Source organism: Rhamphochromis longiceps, linkage group LG8 (genome assembly GCF_057381845.1).
Source record: "Rhamphochromis longiceps isolate RC_006_pf linkage group LG8, R_longiceps_female_GT1.1, whole genome shotgun sequence".
Lineage (NCBI taxonomy): Eukaryota > Metazoa > Chordata > Actinopteri > Cichliformes > Cichlidae > Rhamphochromis > Rhamphochromis longiceps.
This window is the reverse complement of record NC_140564.1, coordinates 22,386,788-22,400,905: the sequence shown is the minus strand read 5'-3', so window position 1 is coordinate 22,400,905 and position 14,118 is coordinate 22,386,788. Positions and strand designations below refer to the sequence as shown.

The 14,118-nt window shown below is 38.4% G+C and overlaps 2 protein-coding genes across 6 annotated transcripts in view; both read left to right on the top strand.

Moving 5' to 3' along the window:
• LOC146663648 (zinc finger protein 385B-like) overlaps positions 1 to 2,024 on the top strand; it is an 89,443-nt gene extending 87,419 nt beyond the window's left edge. For 3 of the 5 annotated variants that reach the window (XM_085416508.1, XM_085416511.1, XM_085416510.1), the window contains one exon: positions 16 to 2,023. In XM_085416508.1, coding sequence (XP_085272634.1) covers positions 16 to 246 — 231 coding nt within the window. In that variant the 3' untranslated portion in view covers positions 247 to 2,023. Of the gene's footprint in view, positions 1 to 15 lie in introns of all 5 variants that reach the window. The other 2 variants (XM_085416507.1, XM_085416512.1) reach the window with 2 other exon arrangements.
• Positions 2,025 to 3,151: 1,127 nt separating this feature from the next.
• LOC146663647 (dnaJ homolog subfamily C member 7-like) lies at positions 3,152 to 13,969 on the top strand. The gene is made up of 14 exons (XM_085416506.1): positions 3,152 to 3,252; positions 6,224 to 6,312; positions 6,722 to 6,846; positions 6,956 to 7,069; positions 7,196 to 7,270; positions 8,320 to 8,438; positions 8,521 to 8,674; positions 9,383 to 9,547; positions 9,685 to 9,776; positions 9,871 to 9,944; positions 10,032 to 10,178; positions 10,459 to 10,614; positions 12,536 to 12,610; positions 12,697 to 13,969. The coding sequence occupies exons 1-14, from the start codon at positions 3,182 to 3,184 to the stop codon at positions 12,732 to 12,734; spliced, it is 1,494 nt and encodes a 497-aa protein (XP_085272632.1). The 5' UTR covers positions 3,152 to 3,181; the 3' UTR covers positions 12,735 to 13,969.
• The last annotated feature ends 149 nt before the right edge of the window (positions 13,970 to 14,118 follow it).

Below are 14,118 nucleotides of genomic sequence, written 5' to 3'. Positions count from 1 at the left end.
TGTCTTTGATTTCAGACTAAACTGGCCCTACAGAAGCAGCTATCCAAGGCCCTGCCACCGGGCTTCCTGACCAGCCCCCTTAATCCAGCTGCCCTGTGCGCCATGGCGTCTGGACCGTTGGCACTACGGCTGCCACCGGGCCCTACAGCCATAATCCAGGGTCCCCTGATCAGCCCCACGCTCTTCAGGCCTGCCCCAGGACCGCTGAGGGCCACACATGCTCCTATTATCTTCTCTCCTTACTAGCAGGGAGCATGATGCTGAAGGACCAACAGCAGAGCTGACCTAACCTAGCCAAAACTGGGAGAAAAGATTAAACTGGTCTTCTGAGAACAAATCACAGCCCCCTCTGAGTGACAAGGACACTACACAGAGAGAGTGGGGACAACATATTATGTCAAGTTTGCCAAGTCATAAGAGCAAAAGGCACAATCCCCTGGTGTGGATTGAGATTTTGGCGATGACTGACCAGCGTCTCATACTTAAAAATGGAAGGACCATTGCTCAGCTGTCTCCTGTCAGCAAACTGTTGAGTGCATGTTCCCCGGGGTCTGGACCCCTCTGGAAGCCATAAGAATAAGCATCCTCTAGTTTTATTTATAAAATGATAAGAAACTAATACACTAGGGTGTTTAAGTGTTACACAGTGTTTGTTGCCAAAAAAATTCTTTAATTTTGGGAAGTTGTACTCTGGGAGAAGAAGAAAAACACTTTATCTTTGCTTAAGTTTTCATAACTAAATCTGAAACTCCCAGGAAAACTGTTGATTTCCATATGCCAACATATGACAAAAAAAGTGCAGATCTGTAACTTGTCAGGCTGAGACGACGACAATGACGACAACGAACCCTGACAAATGTTACAATTTTACAGCCATCAACAAATACAAAATGCCTTTTTTTTATAATTTATTTGATACTGAAGGTTGTAAGAGTGCTGTGCTTGAAAGCATTTTACATGGAAAGTGTGCACTACTACCGTCCATGTCTTACCATTATACATCAGAGCAAAGGATCAAGGGAATGTTTCTTTAATTGAAACTCTGTTCTGGCCATACTAGAAGAATAAATCTTCATAACACTGACAAATACCAATAGTTTAAAAGTTCTAAACCAGTTAACCACCATCCTTTGAATATACACATAAGTGTTACAAGTGTTTGACACGTCGGTCTTTACTGTGCGACCCTCAATCATAGATTGGCTCCCTAAATTGGAACTCGGTAATCCAAAACTCTGATGACAGGAGCCACTATGATGCATGTTTTTTAGGAGAATTTTAGATGGCTTCATAGACATTAACACTTAAAGTCCCCAGAATTACGGTAGCGGGTATAAGCACTATTTAAACATAAATGGTTTAAAACACACTATAATGTAGTTGTATTTAGATATAAGAGTGTTTTGTTTTAACAATAGTGCAGTGTATTTGTAATAATCAAAAATCAAAATTAGAAATCTTGATAAATACAATCCATTGAACAACACACTCCTTATATCTAGCAACTTATCTAATGTTTTTTTTATGCTGCCTTAGAAAAGCTAAAGAAGGGGACTTCAAGTATTTCCAGTGAATTAACAAACTGTAGCAGCTTGATGCTGTTTGTGCAATATGAACAGATGGATGGATGTGTGTTATTCATCATATCAAAAGGCTTTATCCACAAGTTTTTAAAGTGTCTTTAACATTATATTATAATTATTATTTATAGAGTGTATTTAAAAGAAAAACAGTGTCCTCTCATTATAGAAATCTCTATCCTACATGGCTGTGCTGAATCACCCTAAGCAATATGTATTTTTAAGTGTCACCCAATACAATTAATGACTAGTGTAACTGTGCATCAATTGCAATAATGTAAATTATTATGTGGTAAAAAAAAATGTTGATACTGTATTCTATATGAACTTATAAATAGCCCTGGTTTTTAAACCGTTGTTCTTGTGTTTTCTTTACATGCAAACAAGTGTCTTTTTCTTCTTTTTATAATTTCATAGTGGATACATGTCATAAAATAACACAGTCGATTGATACAAAACGGGGTTCAGAATTATTGTATTTATAATCAAATAAAATGAATGTGTCATATGACATGAGTCTACGGGTTGTAGAAGAAATTACACATGTGGTGAATTATTGACCACTGAGGATTTGAAATATTTTTACCAGATTAAGTCGCAGCTGATCTGTTCCTTGTGCCTGTATTTTAATAGCTTAGTGCCCTCTAGTGGTAGGCAAAAAAGTATAAAATAGTGTAACCTAAGAGTACACAGATGTTGGTACCTTTTTTTGACATAGAGATTGGTTTAAAAAAGATTACAAAGAACTGTGGCTATCGGGATTTTTATAATGATGGCATATAATATTTAGAAACGACATCTAATTACTGGTGCAATAAAGTATTTACAGTCATTCTTGTTACCTAGACCTTATAGTCTGGAATAAATGCTATTGTTTGCATATTGAGCACTTTCATAAGCAGATTTATAAGATAGGAAAATCCATATCCACACGTACAGTTGTGGGTTATTTTATCTGGAAAAGTCTGCATGCTCCCGGGTGAACACAAAGAAATAAATTAATAAGTAAAATACAAGTGAAGGTATATAGATGATTTGAAGGTTTAAAGCTAACAGCATCATATTACTGGTTAATTTATTTTTCTTTTTCTTTTCTTTTTTTACTTTTGGTAACATAAAAAGACTATTTTACTTTTAGTATTGCCAGAAAATAACCTACATTTAGACACATTGATATGTATGAATGTTTTTTCGGCACTTCCTAGGAATATTAACGAGCCCACTCCTGGAAAGTGTGTAGGGATGTGTATATATTGTAAATACAAATAAGAGAATTAACACTGATAACAGCAGGGAAGCAAATAATGAAGTTATGAAACCTAGAATAGGACGTGCCTATATACATCCTTCAAAATAAAAGTCCAAACCACCAATCGCACCGAATTCTCATAAATCTATAACATTTTGTTCATGAAATAAATGGACATCATTACTACTACTACTGCTACAGACACGTATCCCGCTATAAGAACTAATAAAACCTCGTGTTGTACATTTTACTGTTTTCTTTTCTTTTTATGGTGACCTATTTTTTTTTTTAATTGACACAAATAGCCATTTCCGGAAATTACGTCAATTCACAGCAGTATTTTCCAGAAAAAATGGCAGCTGTTGACATCGACGTGCCGGTAGAAACAGAGCCACAAATCTGCAACCAGGAGGACCTTGAACGGTAAAAGTATACCTACTCGTCGGGTTTCACTGTGATGCGTGTGTGGAGTGAAAATAACCCGAGTGATATTAGCCGGTTAGCTGACAGAGCTCGGAAACATCAGTTCGGTCACCCCGGAGCCAAGCTAACCGTGCTAGCTTAACGCGACAGCGTTCTTAAATCTTGCTTTTTAGAAATTTCGGGTATTTGCTTTGTTATTGTTTGGGGAATTTACATTAAAAATAAAATTGTGAACTCAAATTAGACAGCCGGGCAGCTCGCCAGATTGTTCGTTAAGAGAACAAAACAAAACCAGGTGAACTGGCGTGCTTTGCCATGGTCAATGTGAGGTATCCGATAATTCACGTGCGCCTAACCCCTTTGGGCGTCATTGAGCTGTATGTCAATATGTGTTTAAGTCTCATCCTTAAAGCATCTTATTTATTGCACACTAGCAGTTCCAGCTTTCATATTCGAGAAACTTCCATAAGAGACTGTCAGGTATGATCAGCAAAAGCCTTCATAACCTTAATTTGAAGTGATTACTTGTTTTCAATACTTTCCCGAGAGGTTTCATGCCATTTTACTGTATTCAAACGGTAACGAGACTATGCCGAAGGTTCTGCACCTAAAGGGAATTGAGCATGAGCGCCTCGCACCCTCAGCTCACCCGGGTGAATCGCATCGGAAACGAGTCATCAACGTGCGCTTTGCACGCAAACATGTTTTTTTTTTTTGGTCTCCTTTCGTGCAAGCGGCCTTTGTTGCATTTCCGCTTAAATACACCGTAACGCACCTGCGTGGGATAACAAAAGTACTGTTAGGTGTTATACCTTGTCTGGCTTACGTAACGATGGACTTGAAAGATTAAAATGTAGGATTGAGTGAGACCTGGATTAATCGTACCGTAAATGTAAAATGTGACTTCAGTGTGCGGGAGGAAATTATTTTCAGGATTGTAATAGAAATATTTTTGACCTGTTTTTAAGTTGGGTTTCTTTAACTAAAACTTGTAACGCATTATTGTTATCAAATGGTCGCAAGAGGAAGCTCCGTGGACTTTATATCGAACACAGTAAAGCCACCTGATTCCCTTAATGATTTGCGGGCATATTAATGAGCAAAGTCACTCCGCAAAGCCTAATTTTGCTTTAGTAGAATTATCCTAATATTAAAGTTTGATAGGAAGAAAACCGATTGGGCAAGTAATCCTTGGAAAATCATTTATAACTCTTGTGGCTAAAAAAGTTAAACAAAAAAATAACTAACTGTTGCCCATCGTGTCTTTTTCAGAAATCTAAAATTAATTATTTGGAATTTCAAAATCGGGGATCAAAGTAACCAAAATATTTGGAGCAGTGAAAAAGAGTGCTGGAAGGGTGGAGCAGTGACAACAAAATGGTAGTGAGACAGTGATGATGTGTGGTTTGGAGGCGGTGGCACAAACAAAAAGAAAGGAGGCAAACTTAAAGCTGGCAAGATTTTCACTGAGAATGATCAGAATGTACAGGAATGAGTACACAGGGACAGTTTAGGTTGAGCGATTTGAAGTTAGACACCAGGTTTATTCACGTAATTTAAAATTTTGAGTTGATTCCATTTTCACTGTTAAACTGCAAAAATCCATAGCTCAATTGAAATGGATCAAATTATTCCATTGTTGTTGTATGCCTCCAAGCTTCTTTTTTTTTTCTCACAATTGCAAAACTGTGACGTCAAACTCGGAAAGAATTCAAGCTTTTTCTACATTGTGTAGACTCAGAGATAATACAACTTTTATGTTTTTCCCTATATACAGACCATTGTCCAAAAATAAATCAGGAAATCCATTTAAAAAGTAGGTTCTATAAACATCTATATGGTCTTATTAGTATCCATCGCTATGTTGGACTGTTGTTCACAGTTAAGGCATGCAGGTTTTCACAGGAAGATAGAAACGCCACAGGTAGAACTTAAACATAACTCTGGTTTGGTGGGATCCTGGCTTTAACACATCACATACTTCTAAAGAATTTTTTATATTTCATGAAGACATTTAATGGCTTTGCATTATTTCTTTTTTAAAATATAATGCTATCCTTTTTCTAAATGAAGAATAGAATACAGATAATTGATTTTATTTTGAATTTACACCAAATAAGAATTCTCATTTGTGTTTGTTCACTTTAAGTGAAACAACAAACTGCAGACACTATCACTTAAAAAAAAAAAAGACTAAACCCTAACCCCTAACTTAAAAATAATATAGTAACTATAGCAGGCCGTTTGAAAGTAATTATTAGTTTCTGATTCCTCATGAAACCTAGTTCATTCAGGTATGTGTGATTTGTGGTTGATCCACTTGTGAGTCACCTGGACTTGTTTCATCTCAGTTAAAGTGGTTTAATATTGTTTGCTTGAGTTTGTTGCATGTTGGGTTTTTTTGTGTCTGCATTCTTAGGTGTGGCTAACAAGTGTCGCAACAGCACCCACATTTACTGTATCGGAAAAGTACTTTTATTGTACCTGGGTACATTTTGGGCTACATAAAAACTGCTACATTAAGTCATACATGAGAATCAGTATTGAGTTCTCCTTTAACACTTGGCACTTATGAAAAGACTGCAGCCGGTGAATTTCATGGCTATGTTTAGTACTTGAGCTATCAGTAGTCAGGACTGTATGTACCCAGATCTGCTGTCCTAGTTCTAGGTGAAGCACAGTCGAGTCCTTGTGGACACTTTGCAGGCTGGAAATTCCCTGAAAAGTGAAAACTGGTACTAGAAGAAGTATCACTGTTTTATAGTCAAGGTCATTCATTCAGTTACAGTCAGGAATTTCAGCCATCAGTGGAAACTACAATAAAAAGGTTTATAGGGGGGTTCGGGGGGACAGTAGTTTGTTTAAACGCTTCCTGTATATCTCCACCTTCAAGGGGGAAATTAAGTGGTTTATTAGTTTTCTGGTTTATTGAGTAGTTTTAATTAATTATGTCTTTTTCTCCACTCTCCAGTCTGGCTGAAAGTTTCAAAGAGCAAGGCAATGCATACTACAGCAAGAAGGATTACTCTCAGGCTTTCAACTATTACACCAAGGCCATTGGTGAGTATACTCGGTGGCTTGATTTTAAGTTGTCACATTGTTGACTCTAAACACCCAACGACGCCCACTCGACATTTCTTCATACTTTGCTGTTGAGAAATGCTGCCAGTGAACAGTCCCAGTAAAGGCCTGCGGTACAGTCATGCACTGATTGTTGGCACATGATTTTAGTTTGGCAGTGGCTGATTCAGCTGCACACCATCCTGTAATCATATAAGTTGGGACAAAAGAAAAACAAAAAATGGGGAAGTCAGAGTTTACCTTCTTATTTTTATTTTCTGATGATGCTGAAACACTCCAGTTGTCAGTGATGGCAAGCCCAGATGTTGGTCTCTGATATGCACCTGTATCATTTTGTTTTTGTCACATAAATGATTCTTTTTTTTCTTTTCTTTTTTTAAATCTGAAGATGCATGCCCCAAAAATGCCAGTTATTATGGGAACAGGGCAGCCACCCTCATGATGCTCTGCCGCTTTCGGGAGGCTCTAGAAGATTCCCAGCAGGCTGTGCGTCTGGATGACTGTTTCATGAAGGTGAGTTTGAACTGCTTGTGACATATCGAACATCACTTGTATTGTCCGCTTCGCACATCATGCAGTGCACGGTAATGATGTTCTGAGAAATGTCCGTTCCATCTCATAGGGGCATCTACGTGAGGGCAAGTGCCACCTGTCTTTGGGAAATGCCATGGCAGCCAATCGCTGCTTTCAGAAGGTTTTGGAACTGGAGCCGAGCAATAGAGAGGCCCAGCAGGAGGTGGGAAGCTTTAATCATTTTATTTAATTACTATATAAAAACAAGCATTGAGTAGGATCACATGCTGAGCTAAATATTTGAGTGAATCCATTGGTTAGTAATTATTGTTGTTTTTATTAATTTTAGAAAAATAATGCAGCAACACTGTTGGAATATCAGCGGATGGCAGATTTTGGCTTTGAAAAGCGGGATTTCAGAAAGGTAATTTATGCACTTTCTCTTGTTTTTTAGCATTCTTGTAAATTATAAATTGAGTTTTGTTTGCCACTGTATGAGTGTGTGGTTGTCACCAAAACATAAATATGCTGGAAAAGGATTTTGTCATATGTCTGTGTGATTAGATAAAATTTTAGCGTTTACATGTTGGACTTTGCTATTACTCATATTTATATGAAAAGTACAATTTTGACATTAAATGATTATGAAAACAAGAAAATGGGCTCTCATCACAAAGCCTGTGCGTGCGTGCGAGTTTGTGTAAATCCTTTCCTTTTCAGCTCTCCCTAAACACTCAAACTCACTCGCTGTTGAGTACAATATGATTCTAACAGAAAGCCTTCAGGCAACAAAATCTTTGTAGAAGAAACAACTGTCACAGTTTCTGAGGTGAACCTGTGGAAGTATTAACAGTTGCCTCTGTCTCTAGATTACTCAGTGTCACATGCAGACCGATATCGGTGGAATGCGACAATTGGCTGGCGACTCCGGCTAGCTACCTTGCTGGTCGCTGAGGCACGCAAGTCTGCTGCCGCCGGGCCCCTCTCTACGTTCCCATCTCCACTGCAGAAATCCCGCGGTGGTGGCAAGCCAGCAGGGACCGGCAGTTGCACTTGCGAGATGTGCTATAGTGCCAAATCTCAGAGTCAGAGCCTAACTCCGACCGGATGAACCTGCGTCCTCCACCACCTCCACATCGCTTTGTTTTTATTCATTTATTAGATTTTTTTCATATAAATTTTAAAGTTAAAGAAAATCCCTCAGTCTTAAAGTTAAATAACTTGTTTCTTCAGGTAATTAAATCAAATATTGAGCAAAAGAAATTGCTGTTTTTTTTTGTTTTCTTTTTTATTTGCCATAATGTTAGCTTATTACAAAGACAACAGCCACTGCGCGCTGTGATGGATGGTGACCTATCCAGTGGATGCATGGATTGTTAGTTTTCACAAAGCTCCAAATATTTCAGTTTTTCCAGTTTCTGAATGTAATATGGGGGTATAACTGTGTAGTATTTGGTTGTGGCCCTGATTCAGGTGGTGTACTGCATGGACCGGGCCTTAGCTTTGGCTTCTGCCTGCCACCGCTTCAAAATCCTCAAAGCAGAATGTCTCGCTCTGCTTGGACGCTATCCAGAAGCTCAGTCTGTAGCAAGGTAAGAGCAGCTGTGATGGACAGTCATTATTTTTTATTCCACTTCTTTGTGCCATTCTTTAAAGCCAGCCTTTTCTTTACAGTGACATCCTGCGAATGGATTCTACAAATGCAGATGCGCTGTACGTTCGAGGCCTGTGTCTTTATTATGAGGACTGCATCGATAAAGCGGTGCAGTTCTTTGTCCAGGCTCTGAAAATGGCACCTGACCATGAAAAAGCCCGACTGGCCTGCAGGGTAAGATTGTTGATAATGCCACCTACAACTCAATGTTTGCAAGTTCTTTTTGTATTGAAGTTCCACAGTTGCAAACCAAGAATGCAAGACAAAGTTAGAGAGGCAAGCTGAGATGGTCTGGACTTGTGCAGAGGAGGTATACCGGATAAAGGATGTTGCCAGGCAGGAGGAAAAAGGGAAGACCTCAGTGGAAGCTTGTGATTGTAGTGAAGGGGGACAACCAGATGGTTGATGTGACAGAGTAGGATGCTAGTCATAGGGTGAGATGGAGGCAGATGATCAAAAGAAGATGATTGATTAAATTCAAGGAGCTTTGCTTTAAGGTAAAACACCATATGACCTTTTTCAAGGTCCTTCTAAATGGGTCCCCATATTTCTTTCTATGTGTGTACAAGCACAAATGTTGTTGACACTATAGACACTTCAGGTGATTATTTTGCAGTCATTTGTGACAAGATAAGCAACCTTGGCCGTGTGTTTACACGGCAGAAGAACAAGGGTACAGAGTAAAGTAGTCGGTGCTAAATTTAAAATATAATCCAAAAATCAGCTTTCAAAGGATGAAAAATGATCTGAGATGTTTTTAGACTTCAAGTTTGCACACAATATGTTTTGAAAAAAACATTGAAAATACAAATAGATTAAAGGATTTTTAAGAATGTTAAAACAAAAGGCCTGAAAAGTATCGGTGCCTTCTTTGCTCACCAGAATGCCAAAGCATTAAAAGCTAAGAAGGAGGAAGGAAACCAGGCGTTTAAGAACAACAACTATGAAGCTGCCTATCAGCTTTACACCGAGGCACTCGCAATAGACCCCAACAACATTAAGACCAACGCTAAACTCTACTGCAACAGAGCCACAGCAGGAGCAAAGGTAAAAGCTTGTTTCATTATACCACAGTTTCCTCTCGTTGTTAGCTATAATTTGCTTAATATTAGTAATCGTAGTATTCTGGGTCTTCTGGTTCTTTGTATCCTGTCAGCTCACTGTCATTATCTCTTCATCAACAGCTGAAGAAAGTTGATCAAGCCATTGAAGACTGTACCAGTGCAATCAAACTAGATGACACTTACATCAAGGCATACTTAAGAAGAGCTCAGTGGTATGTTACAGGCATTCTGAGTCAGTTTTCCATGCTTTGTGTGTTTCGTTGTTCAGCATTGTAAAGTTTGTGTCTGACCTTGTGTTACCTGTAGCTACATGGACACAGAGCAATATGAAGAGGCCGTACGGGACTATGAAAAAGTTTATCAGACAGAGAAAACCTCAGGTGAGCTGCTCTCCTTGTTTTCCTAAGCTCTGATTGAATTTAATGTTCAGTTTTTCTCACATGGCTTGCATTTCTCTTTCCCTCCAGATCACAAGCAAATGCTGAAGAAGGCACAGATGGAGCTGAAGAAGAGCAAAAGGAAAGATTACTACAAGGTGCTCGGGGTCGGGAAGAATGCTACTGAGGACGAGATCAAGAAAGCGTATCGCAAACGAGCCCTCATGCATCACCCAGGTAGCTGTCCTAGTCTTTCCACACAGTTCACACTAGTACAGCTCACAGTAATCAGGGCTCTGCCTAGAGTATTGGTCAGATTTAAGTGCAGTGTGCACACAGTAGGTCAAGGCCTACCAATGACAAGACAACGCATCACTTTTTCTCTGTGCTTTACACATTACAATAACCAGTGAATTAGGTTAGGATCATGAGCCAGCTGAGCTACAACATCACTTAACAGTTGAGTCTCACTTATCTCGAGGATTTATTGTAGACAACCGTTGAAATTGTCTTGCAGACCGTCACAGTTCAGCAACACCAGAGGTGCAAAAGGAGGAGGAAAAGAAATTCAAAGAAGTGGGTGAGGCCTTCACTGTCCTCTCCGACCCGAAGAAGAAGGTCCGCTATGACAACGGGCACGACCTGGAGGATGACGGCTGTTTTGATGGCGGAGGTACATTTATATTCCCTCTGTGCTCTATCGGCTTTTGAAACGGGTGCATCTAAAGAGAAGAGTAACCCAGAAGATATTTTGACCTGTCATAGTGGGAAATAGCAGTGGCTTTGTCATTTATTATAGGGCATTTGTTTGTACTTGGGTAATTAATAAGACCAATAGATCTTTTAGACCTAGTAGGAAACCCAGGAGATCATGATTGTCTGAACGATGGTCGTGTTTACATTTGAAAAAGGGCAAAAACCTTTTTAAGGGTTTTGGGTTTTCTGTAGACTTCATATATGATTATTGCCCAGTTTTACATGAGAAAGTTCCAAGATTTTTTGGGATCTCATTTAAATTAAACACTGAGACATGTCAACACAGAAAAAAAGTACAAAGTACAATTTAATTTCCATAATTTAGTTTCTAGAAACTCATTCCATGTTTCCATGCAGCAAGTCCCCGTGTCCCTGACTTGCTGTCAAACTGTCAAGACCTAATGGGACGCTTTAACAGAACACGGGCAAATTTTCATACATTATTAACCATTTTCTGCAATGTCAGTTAAAATGTCTGCTTGTGTAAGAAGGCCTTTTATAATGTGGCATCCCATGACAGTCCCTACAAAATCAAGTGTCAGTCGCCTTTAGGTGATGGGACTGAGTGATATGGCTAAAAAAAACAAAAACTTTGTATCTCAAAACTAATATCTGTGTGCCTAAGAGAAACTATAATATATACTACAAAATAAAATCGTTAAGTTTATTGTTAAAGTTTTACTACTAATTTTTATCATAAAAACCTTGTTTCTCAACTAAAATGAACAAAATATTTAAATAATTAAAAGAAATGGTGTAAAATATGTGAGAAGATGTGCGGAGACGGTGGAGTGCTGGCGAAGTCCCTTGGCTTTGTTGGCCGTTGTTATTGGAAGTGAATGACATACTCTCCATCGCCAGTTTATAAGAAGCTGCAGCTGTCAGCAGTGATTGAGTCGCTGAAATCAGCCGCAAAGCAGCAGTAAAGTAGTAAAGCTGATTGGTCCAACTCACGCAAAAATTTTCAACCTTTTCTCCTCCAGAAAAGGAAATAAGATGCATTTATAGCCAAAATGCAGACAATTACAACATGTACGTGCTAATCCACATAGAAACTATGAATCAGCTTTTACAAACACGGTTATTATATATATCTTCCACCTCAAATAGGTTCCACTGTTTCTAAGTCTCATCTTAGAGCATCACTGTATGTGATTAGAAAGCTGTGATCCAGAAAGCTGGCTGTAAAGTTTCAGAAGATATTAATTGTTTTGAATATTTCTCACAGAATACAACAAAGAGCAACATACCTTGTGAAAAAAGCAGAAGTCCAATTCATACTGTGACGTACACGATTTATCAGCAGGCTGAAATTACTGGCTGATACTGGCTAATTGCTGATCAGCTGGTATCACATATATAACAGCTGAGATGGAAGAAACCCTTTGACAAGGTTAGGAGTGTTGATGTTGCAGTTTGTCCACCAGAGGGCGCTTTGCAACTTCAAAAGAGCAACAACCAGCTGATCAAAGTAGAACTAAACAAGTAAATGTTTGGGAATTTTTTTGCATTGTGTGTCTGAAAAGGAAAAATATTGGCTGATATCTGATTTTTAAATCGACAAATATCTGTACTGTTCTAATACTGGTTTGCCAGTATGAGGCTGTACATTTAAGTCCAGTTATCTGTTACAGATTGGACCTGTACTAAAAAAATAAATAAATAAATAATAATTTAAAAAAACCCAAAAAAACCCCACTTGTAGTTCCTGTTTCTCTTTAAATTATATGTGCAATATATCACATAAATTGTTTTCCTTCCTGTATTTCCATTCTTTTCCCATCTTTGGCTTCCTTTTATCCTCCATGTTAACCTTGCTCTACTTCCTGTTTCTACAGATTTTGATGCAAACAACATCTTCAGGGCTTTCTTTGGTGGCCACAGTGGAGGATTCACTTTCGATTCCAGCCCAGGTACGTTTTCTCTTCACTCCATGGTTTTTATATATACATAGGTTTATTGAACACTAACTGAATATTTGTTTTGTGATTTATTACAGACTCTGGACCTGGAAATTTCTTTTTCCAGTTTGGCTAAAGCAGTGGAGCATACACTGGACAAAGTCAAGTCGGACCCACAGTCACCTCATGATGCTCATACTTATGAGTGTCCTGTTAAAATCTCACTTAAAAAAAATCTTCTTTTGAAATACCGCATACATTCCTAAATTAACTCCCTTGCATTGATGCTCAGCCTTTGAGAAGGATTCAAACATTGATGAAGTCTTTAAAAAGTCTTTTAGATGCAGTTTGCATCAGCTGGGCAGAGCTTGTCTCTATTGCCAAAATTGACATTTATGTTCTATGAAATTTCATGTTGTTAAACTGCCTCAGTCTCTATGAAGGGGATGAACAGTGAGGACATACTGGCCATCATGTCTTGATTATTTTGAGAAGCGTAACGATGCATACGTGTTTAAAGTTCTCCTTGGACTGCACGTCTCTAGTGGAAGAGCTGATGTTCTGTGGAAGTTCAGTGACAAATCTGACCTCAGGACAGCCTGTTAATGACAACGCTGTTCTCTTATGAGTGTGCGTCCAGATTTTACCGGCTCTCTTGCCAAATACAGAATCCAGTTGCAGGGTTTTTATTTCCTCTCCATTCTTCATTGTATATTTGACTCGAATGTAAAACATTATGTGTCCACACATTGTCCTTCAGTCTTCCCTGAGTCTATTTATATTTATTGTACTGTATATCCTAAAGTGTATGCAGCAAAATCCCAGTGATGTTCGTCTTCCTTTGTTTGTAAATGTTTTTGACCCCATCCTTTTCACTCATTTTTCACCTGTCTGAAACGGACCCACATAGGAATACATCCACACTTTGTTTTTGTTTTGTTCTTTTCAAAGCAACTTCACAAACGTCATCCACATGTTGCACTGCCCCATTCAAATTCAAGTGGTGCCTTACTAGAATCAGTGAAGCGTCCTAAATAAATCCACATACTAGTTCAAAAAAAAAGGCAGATGTTACACTTGTATAGCAATTTTTTGGTTTTATGATAATCTGGAGGAAAATCTTTTCATCTTGGACCCGTGTCATCAGTCACACTTTGCTGTCATTCATCCATTCATCAGTACAACCCTTCCCCTACTTGTTCCACCTGTTTAAAGGGGCACTGATAGCTTCCACTGTTAACTGTTCTGTCACTGATGTGTACATTACGTTTAAAAACTTGCTACGGTATTAACAAGACCTTTTTTTTTTTTTTTTCTTCCTTTTTTTTGGACTTTTCTTTTTTAACTGGTAAAATAAAGGCTTGTCTTTTACTGTAATGAGTTTTGTCTTTGACTTTGTTCCTGATGATTACTTTTAAAAGACAGGATATCATCTTGTCCAGCAGGTATATGTAATCACTTTGATCACTTACAGATTCATATCACACTGCATATGAATAATGATTCACTGCGAAAATGAC

Excerpts from the sequence above, each read along its gene's own strand:
- LOC146663647 (XM_085416506.1), top strand. The coding sequence starts at position 3,182 with ATGGCAGCTGTTGACATCGACGTGCCGGTAGAAACAGAGCCACAAATC. Across the intron at positions 8,439-8,520 it reads GAAGCTCAGTCTGTAGCAAG|TGACATCCTGCGAATGGATT; the intron begins GTAAGAGCAGCT and ends TTTTCTTTACAG. Across the intron at positions 12,611-12,696 it reads CACTTTCGATTCCAGCCCAG|ACTCTGGACCTGGAAATTTC; the intron begins GTACGTTTTCTC and ends GATTTATTACAG.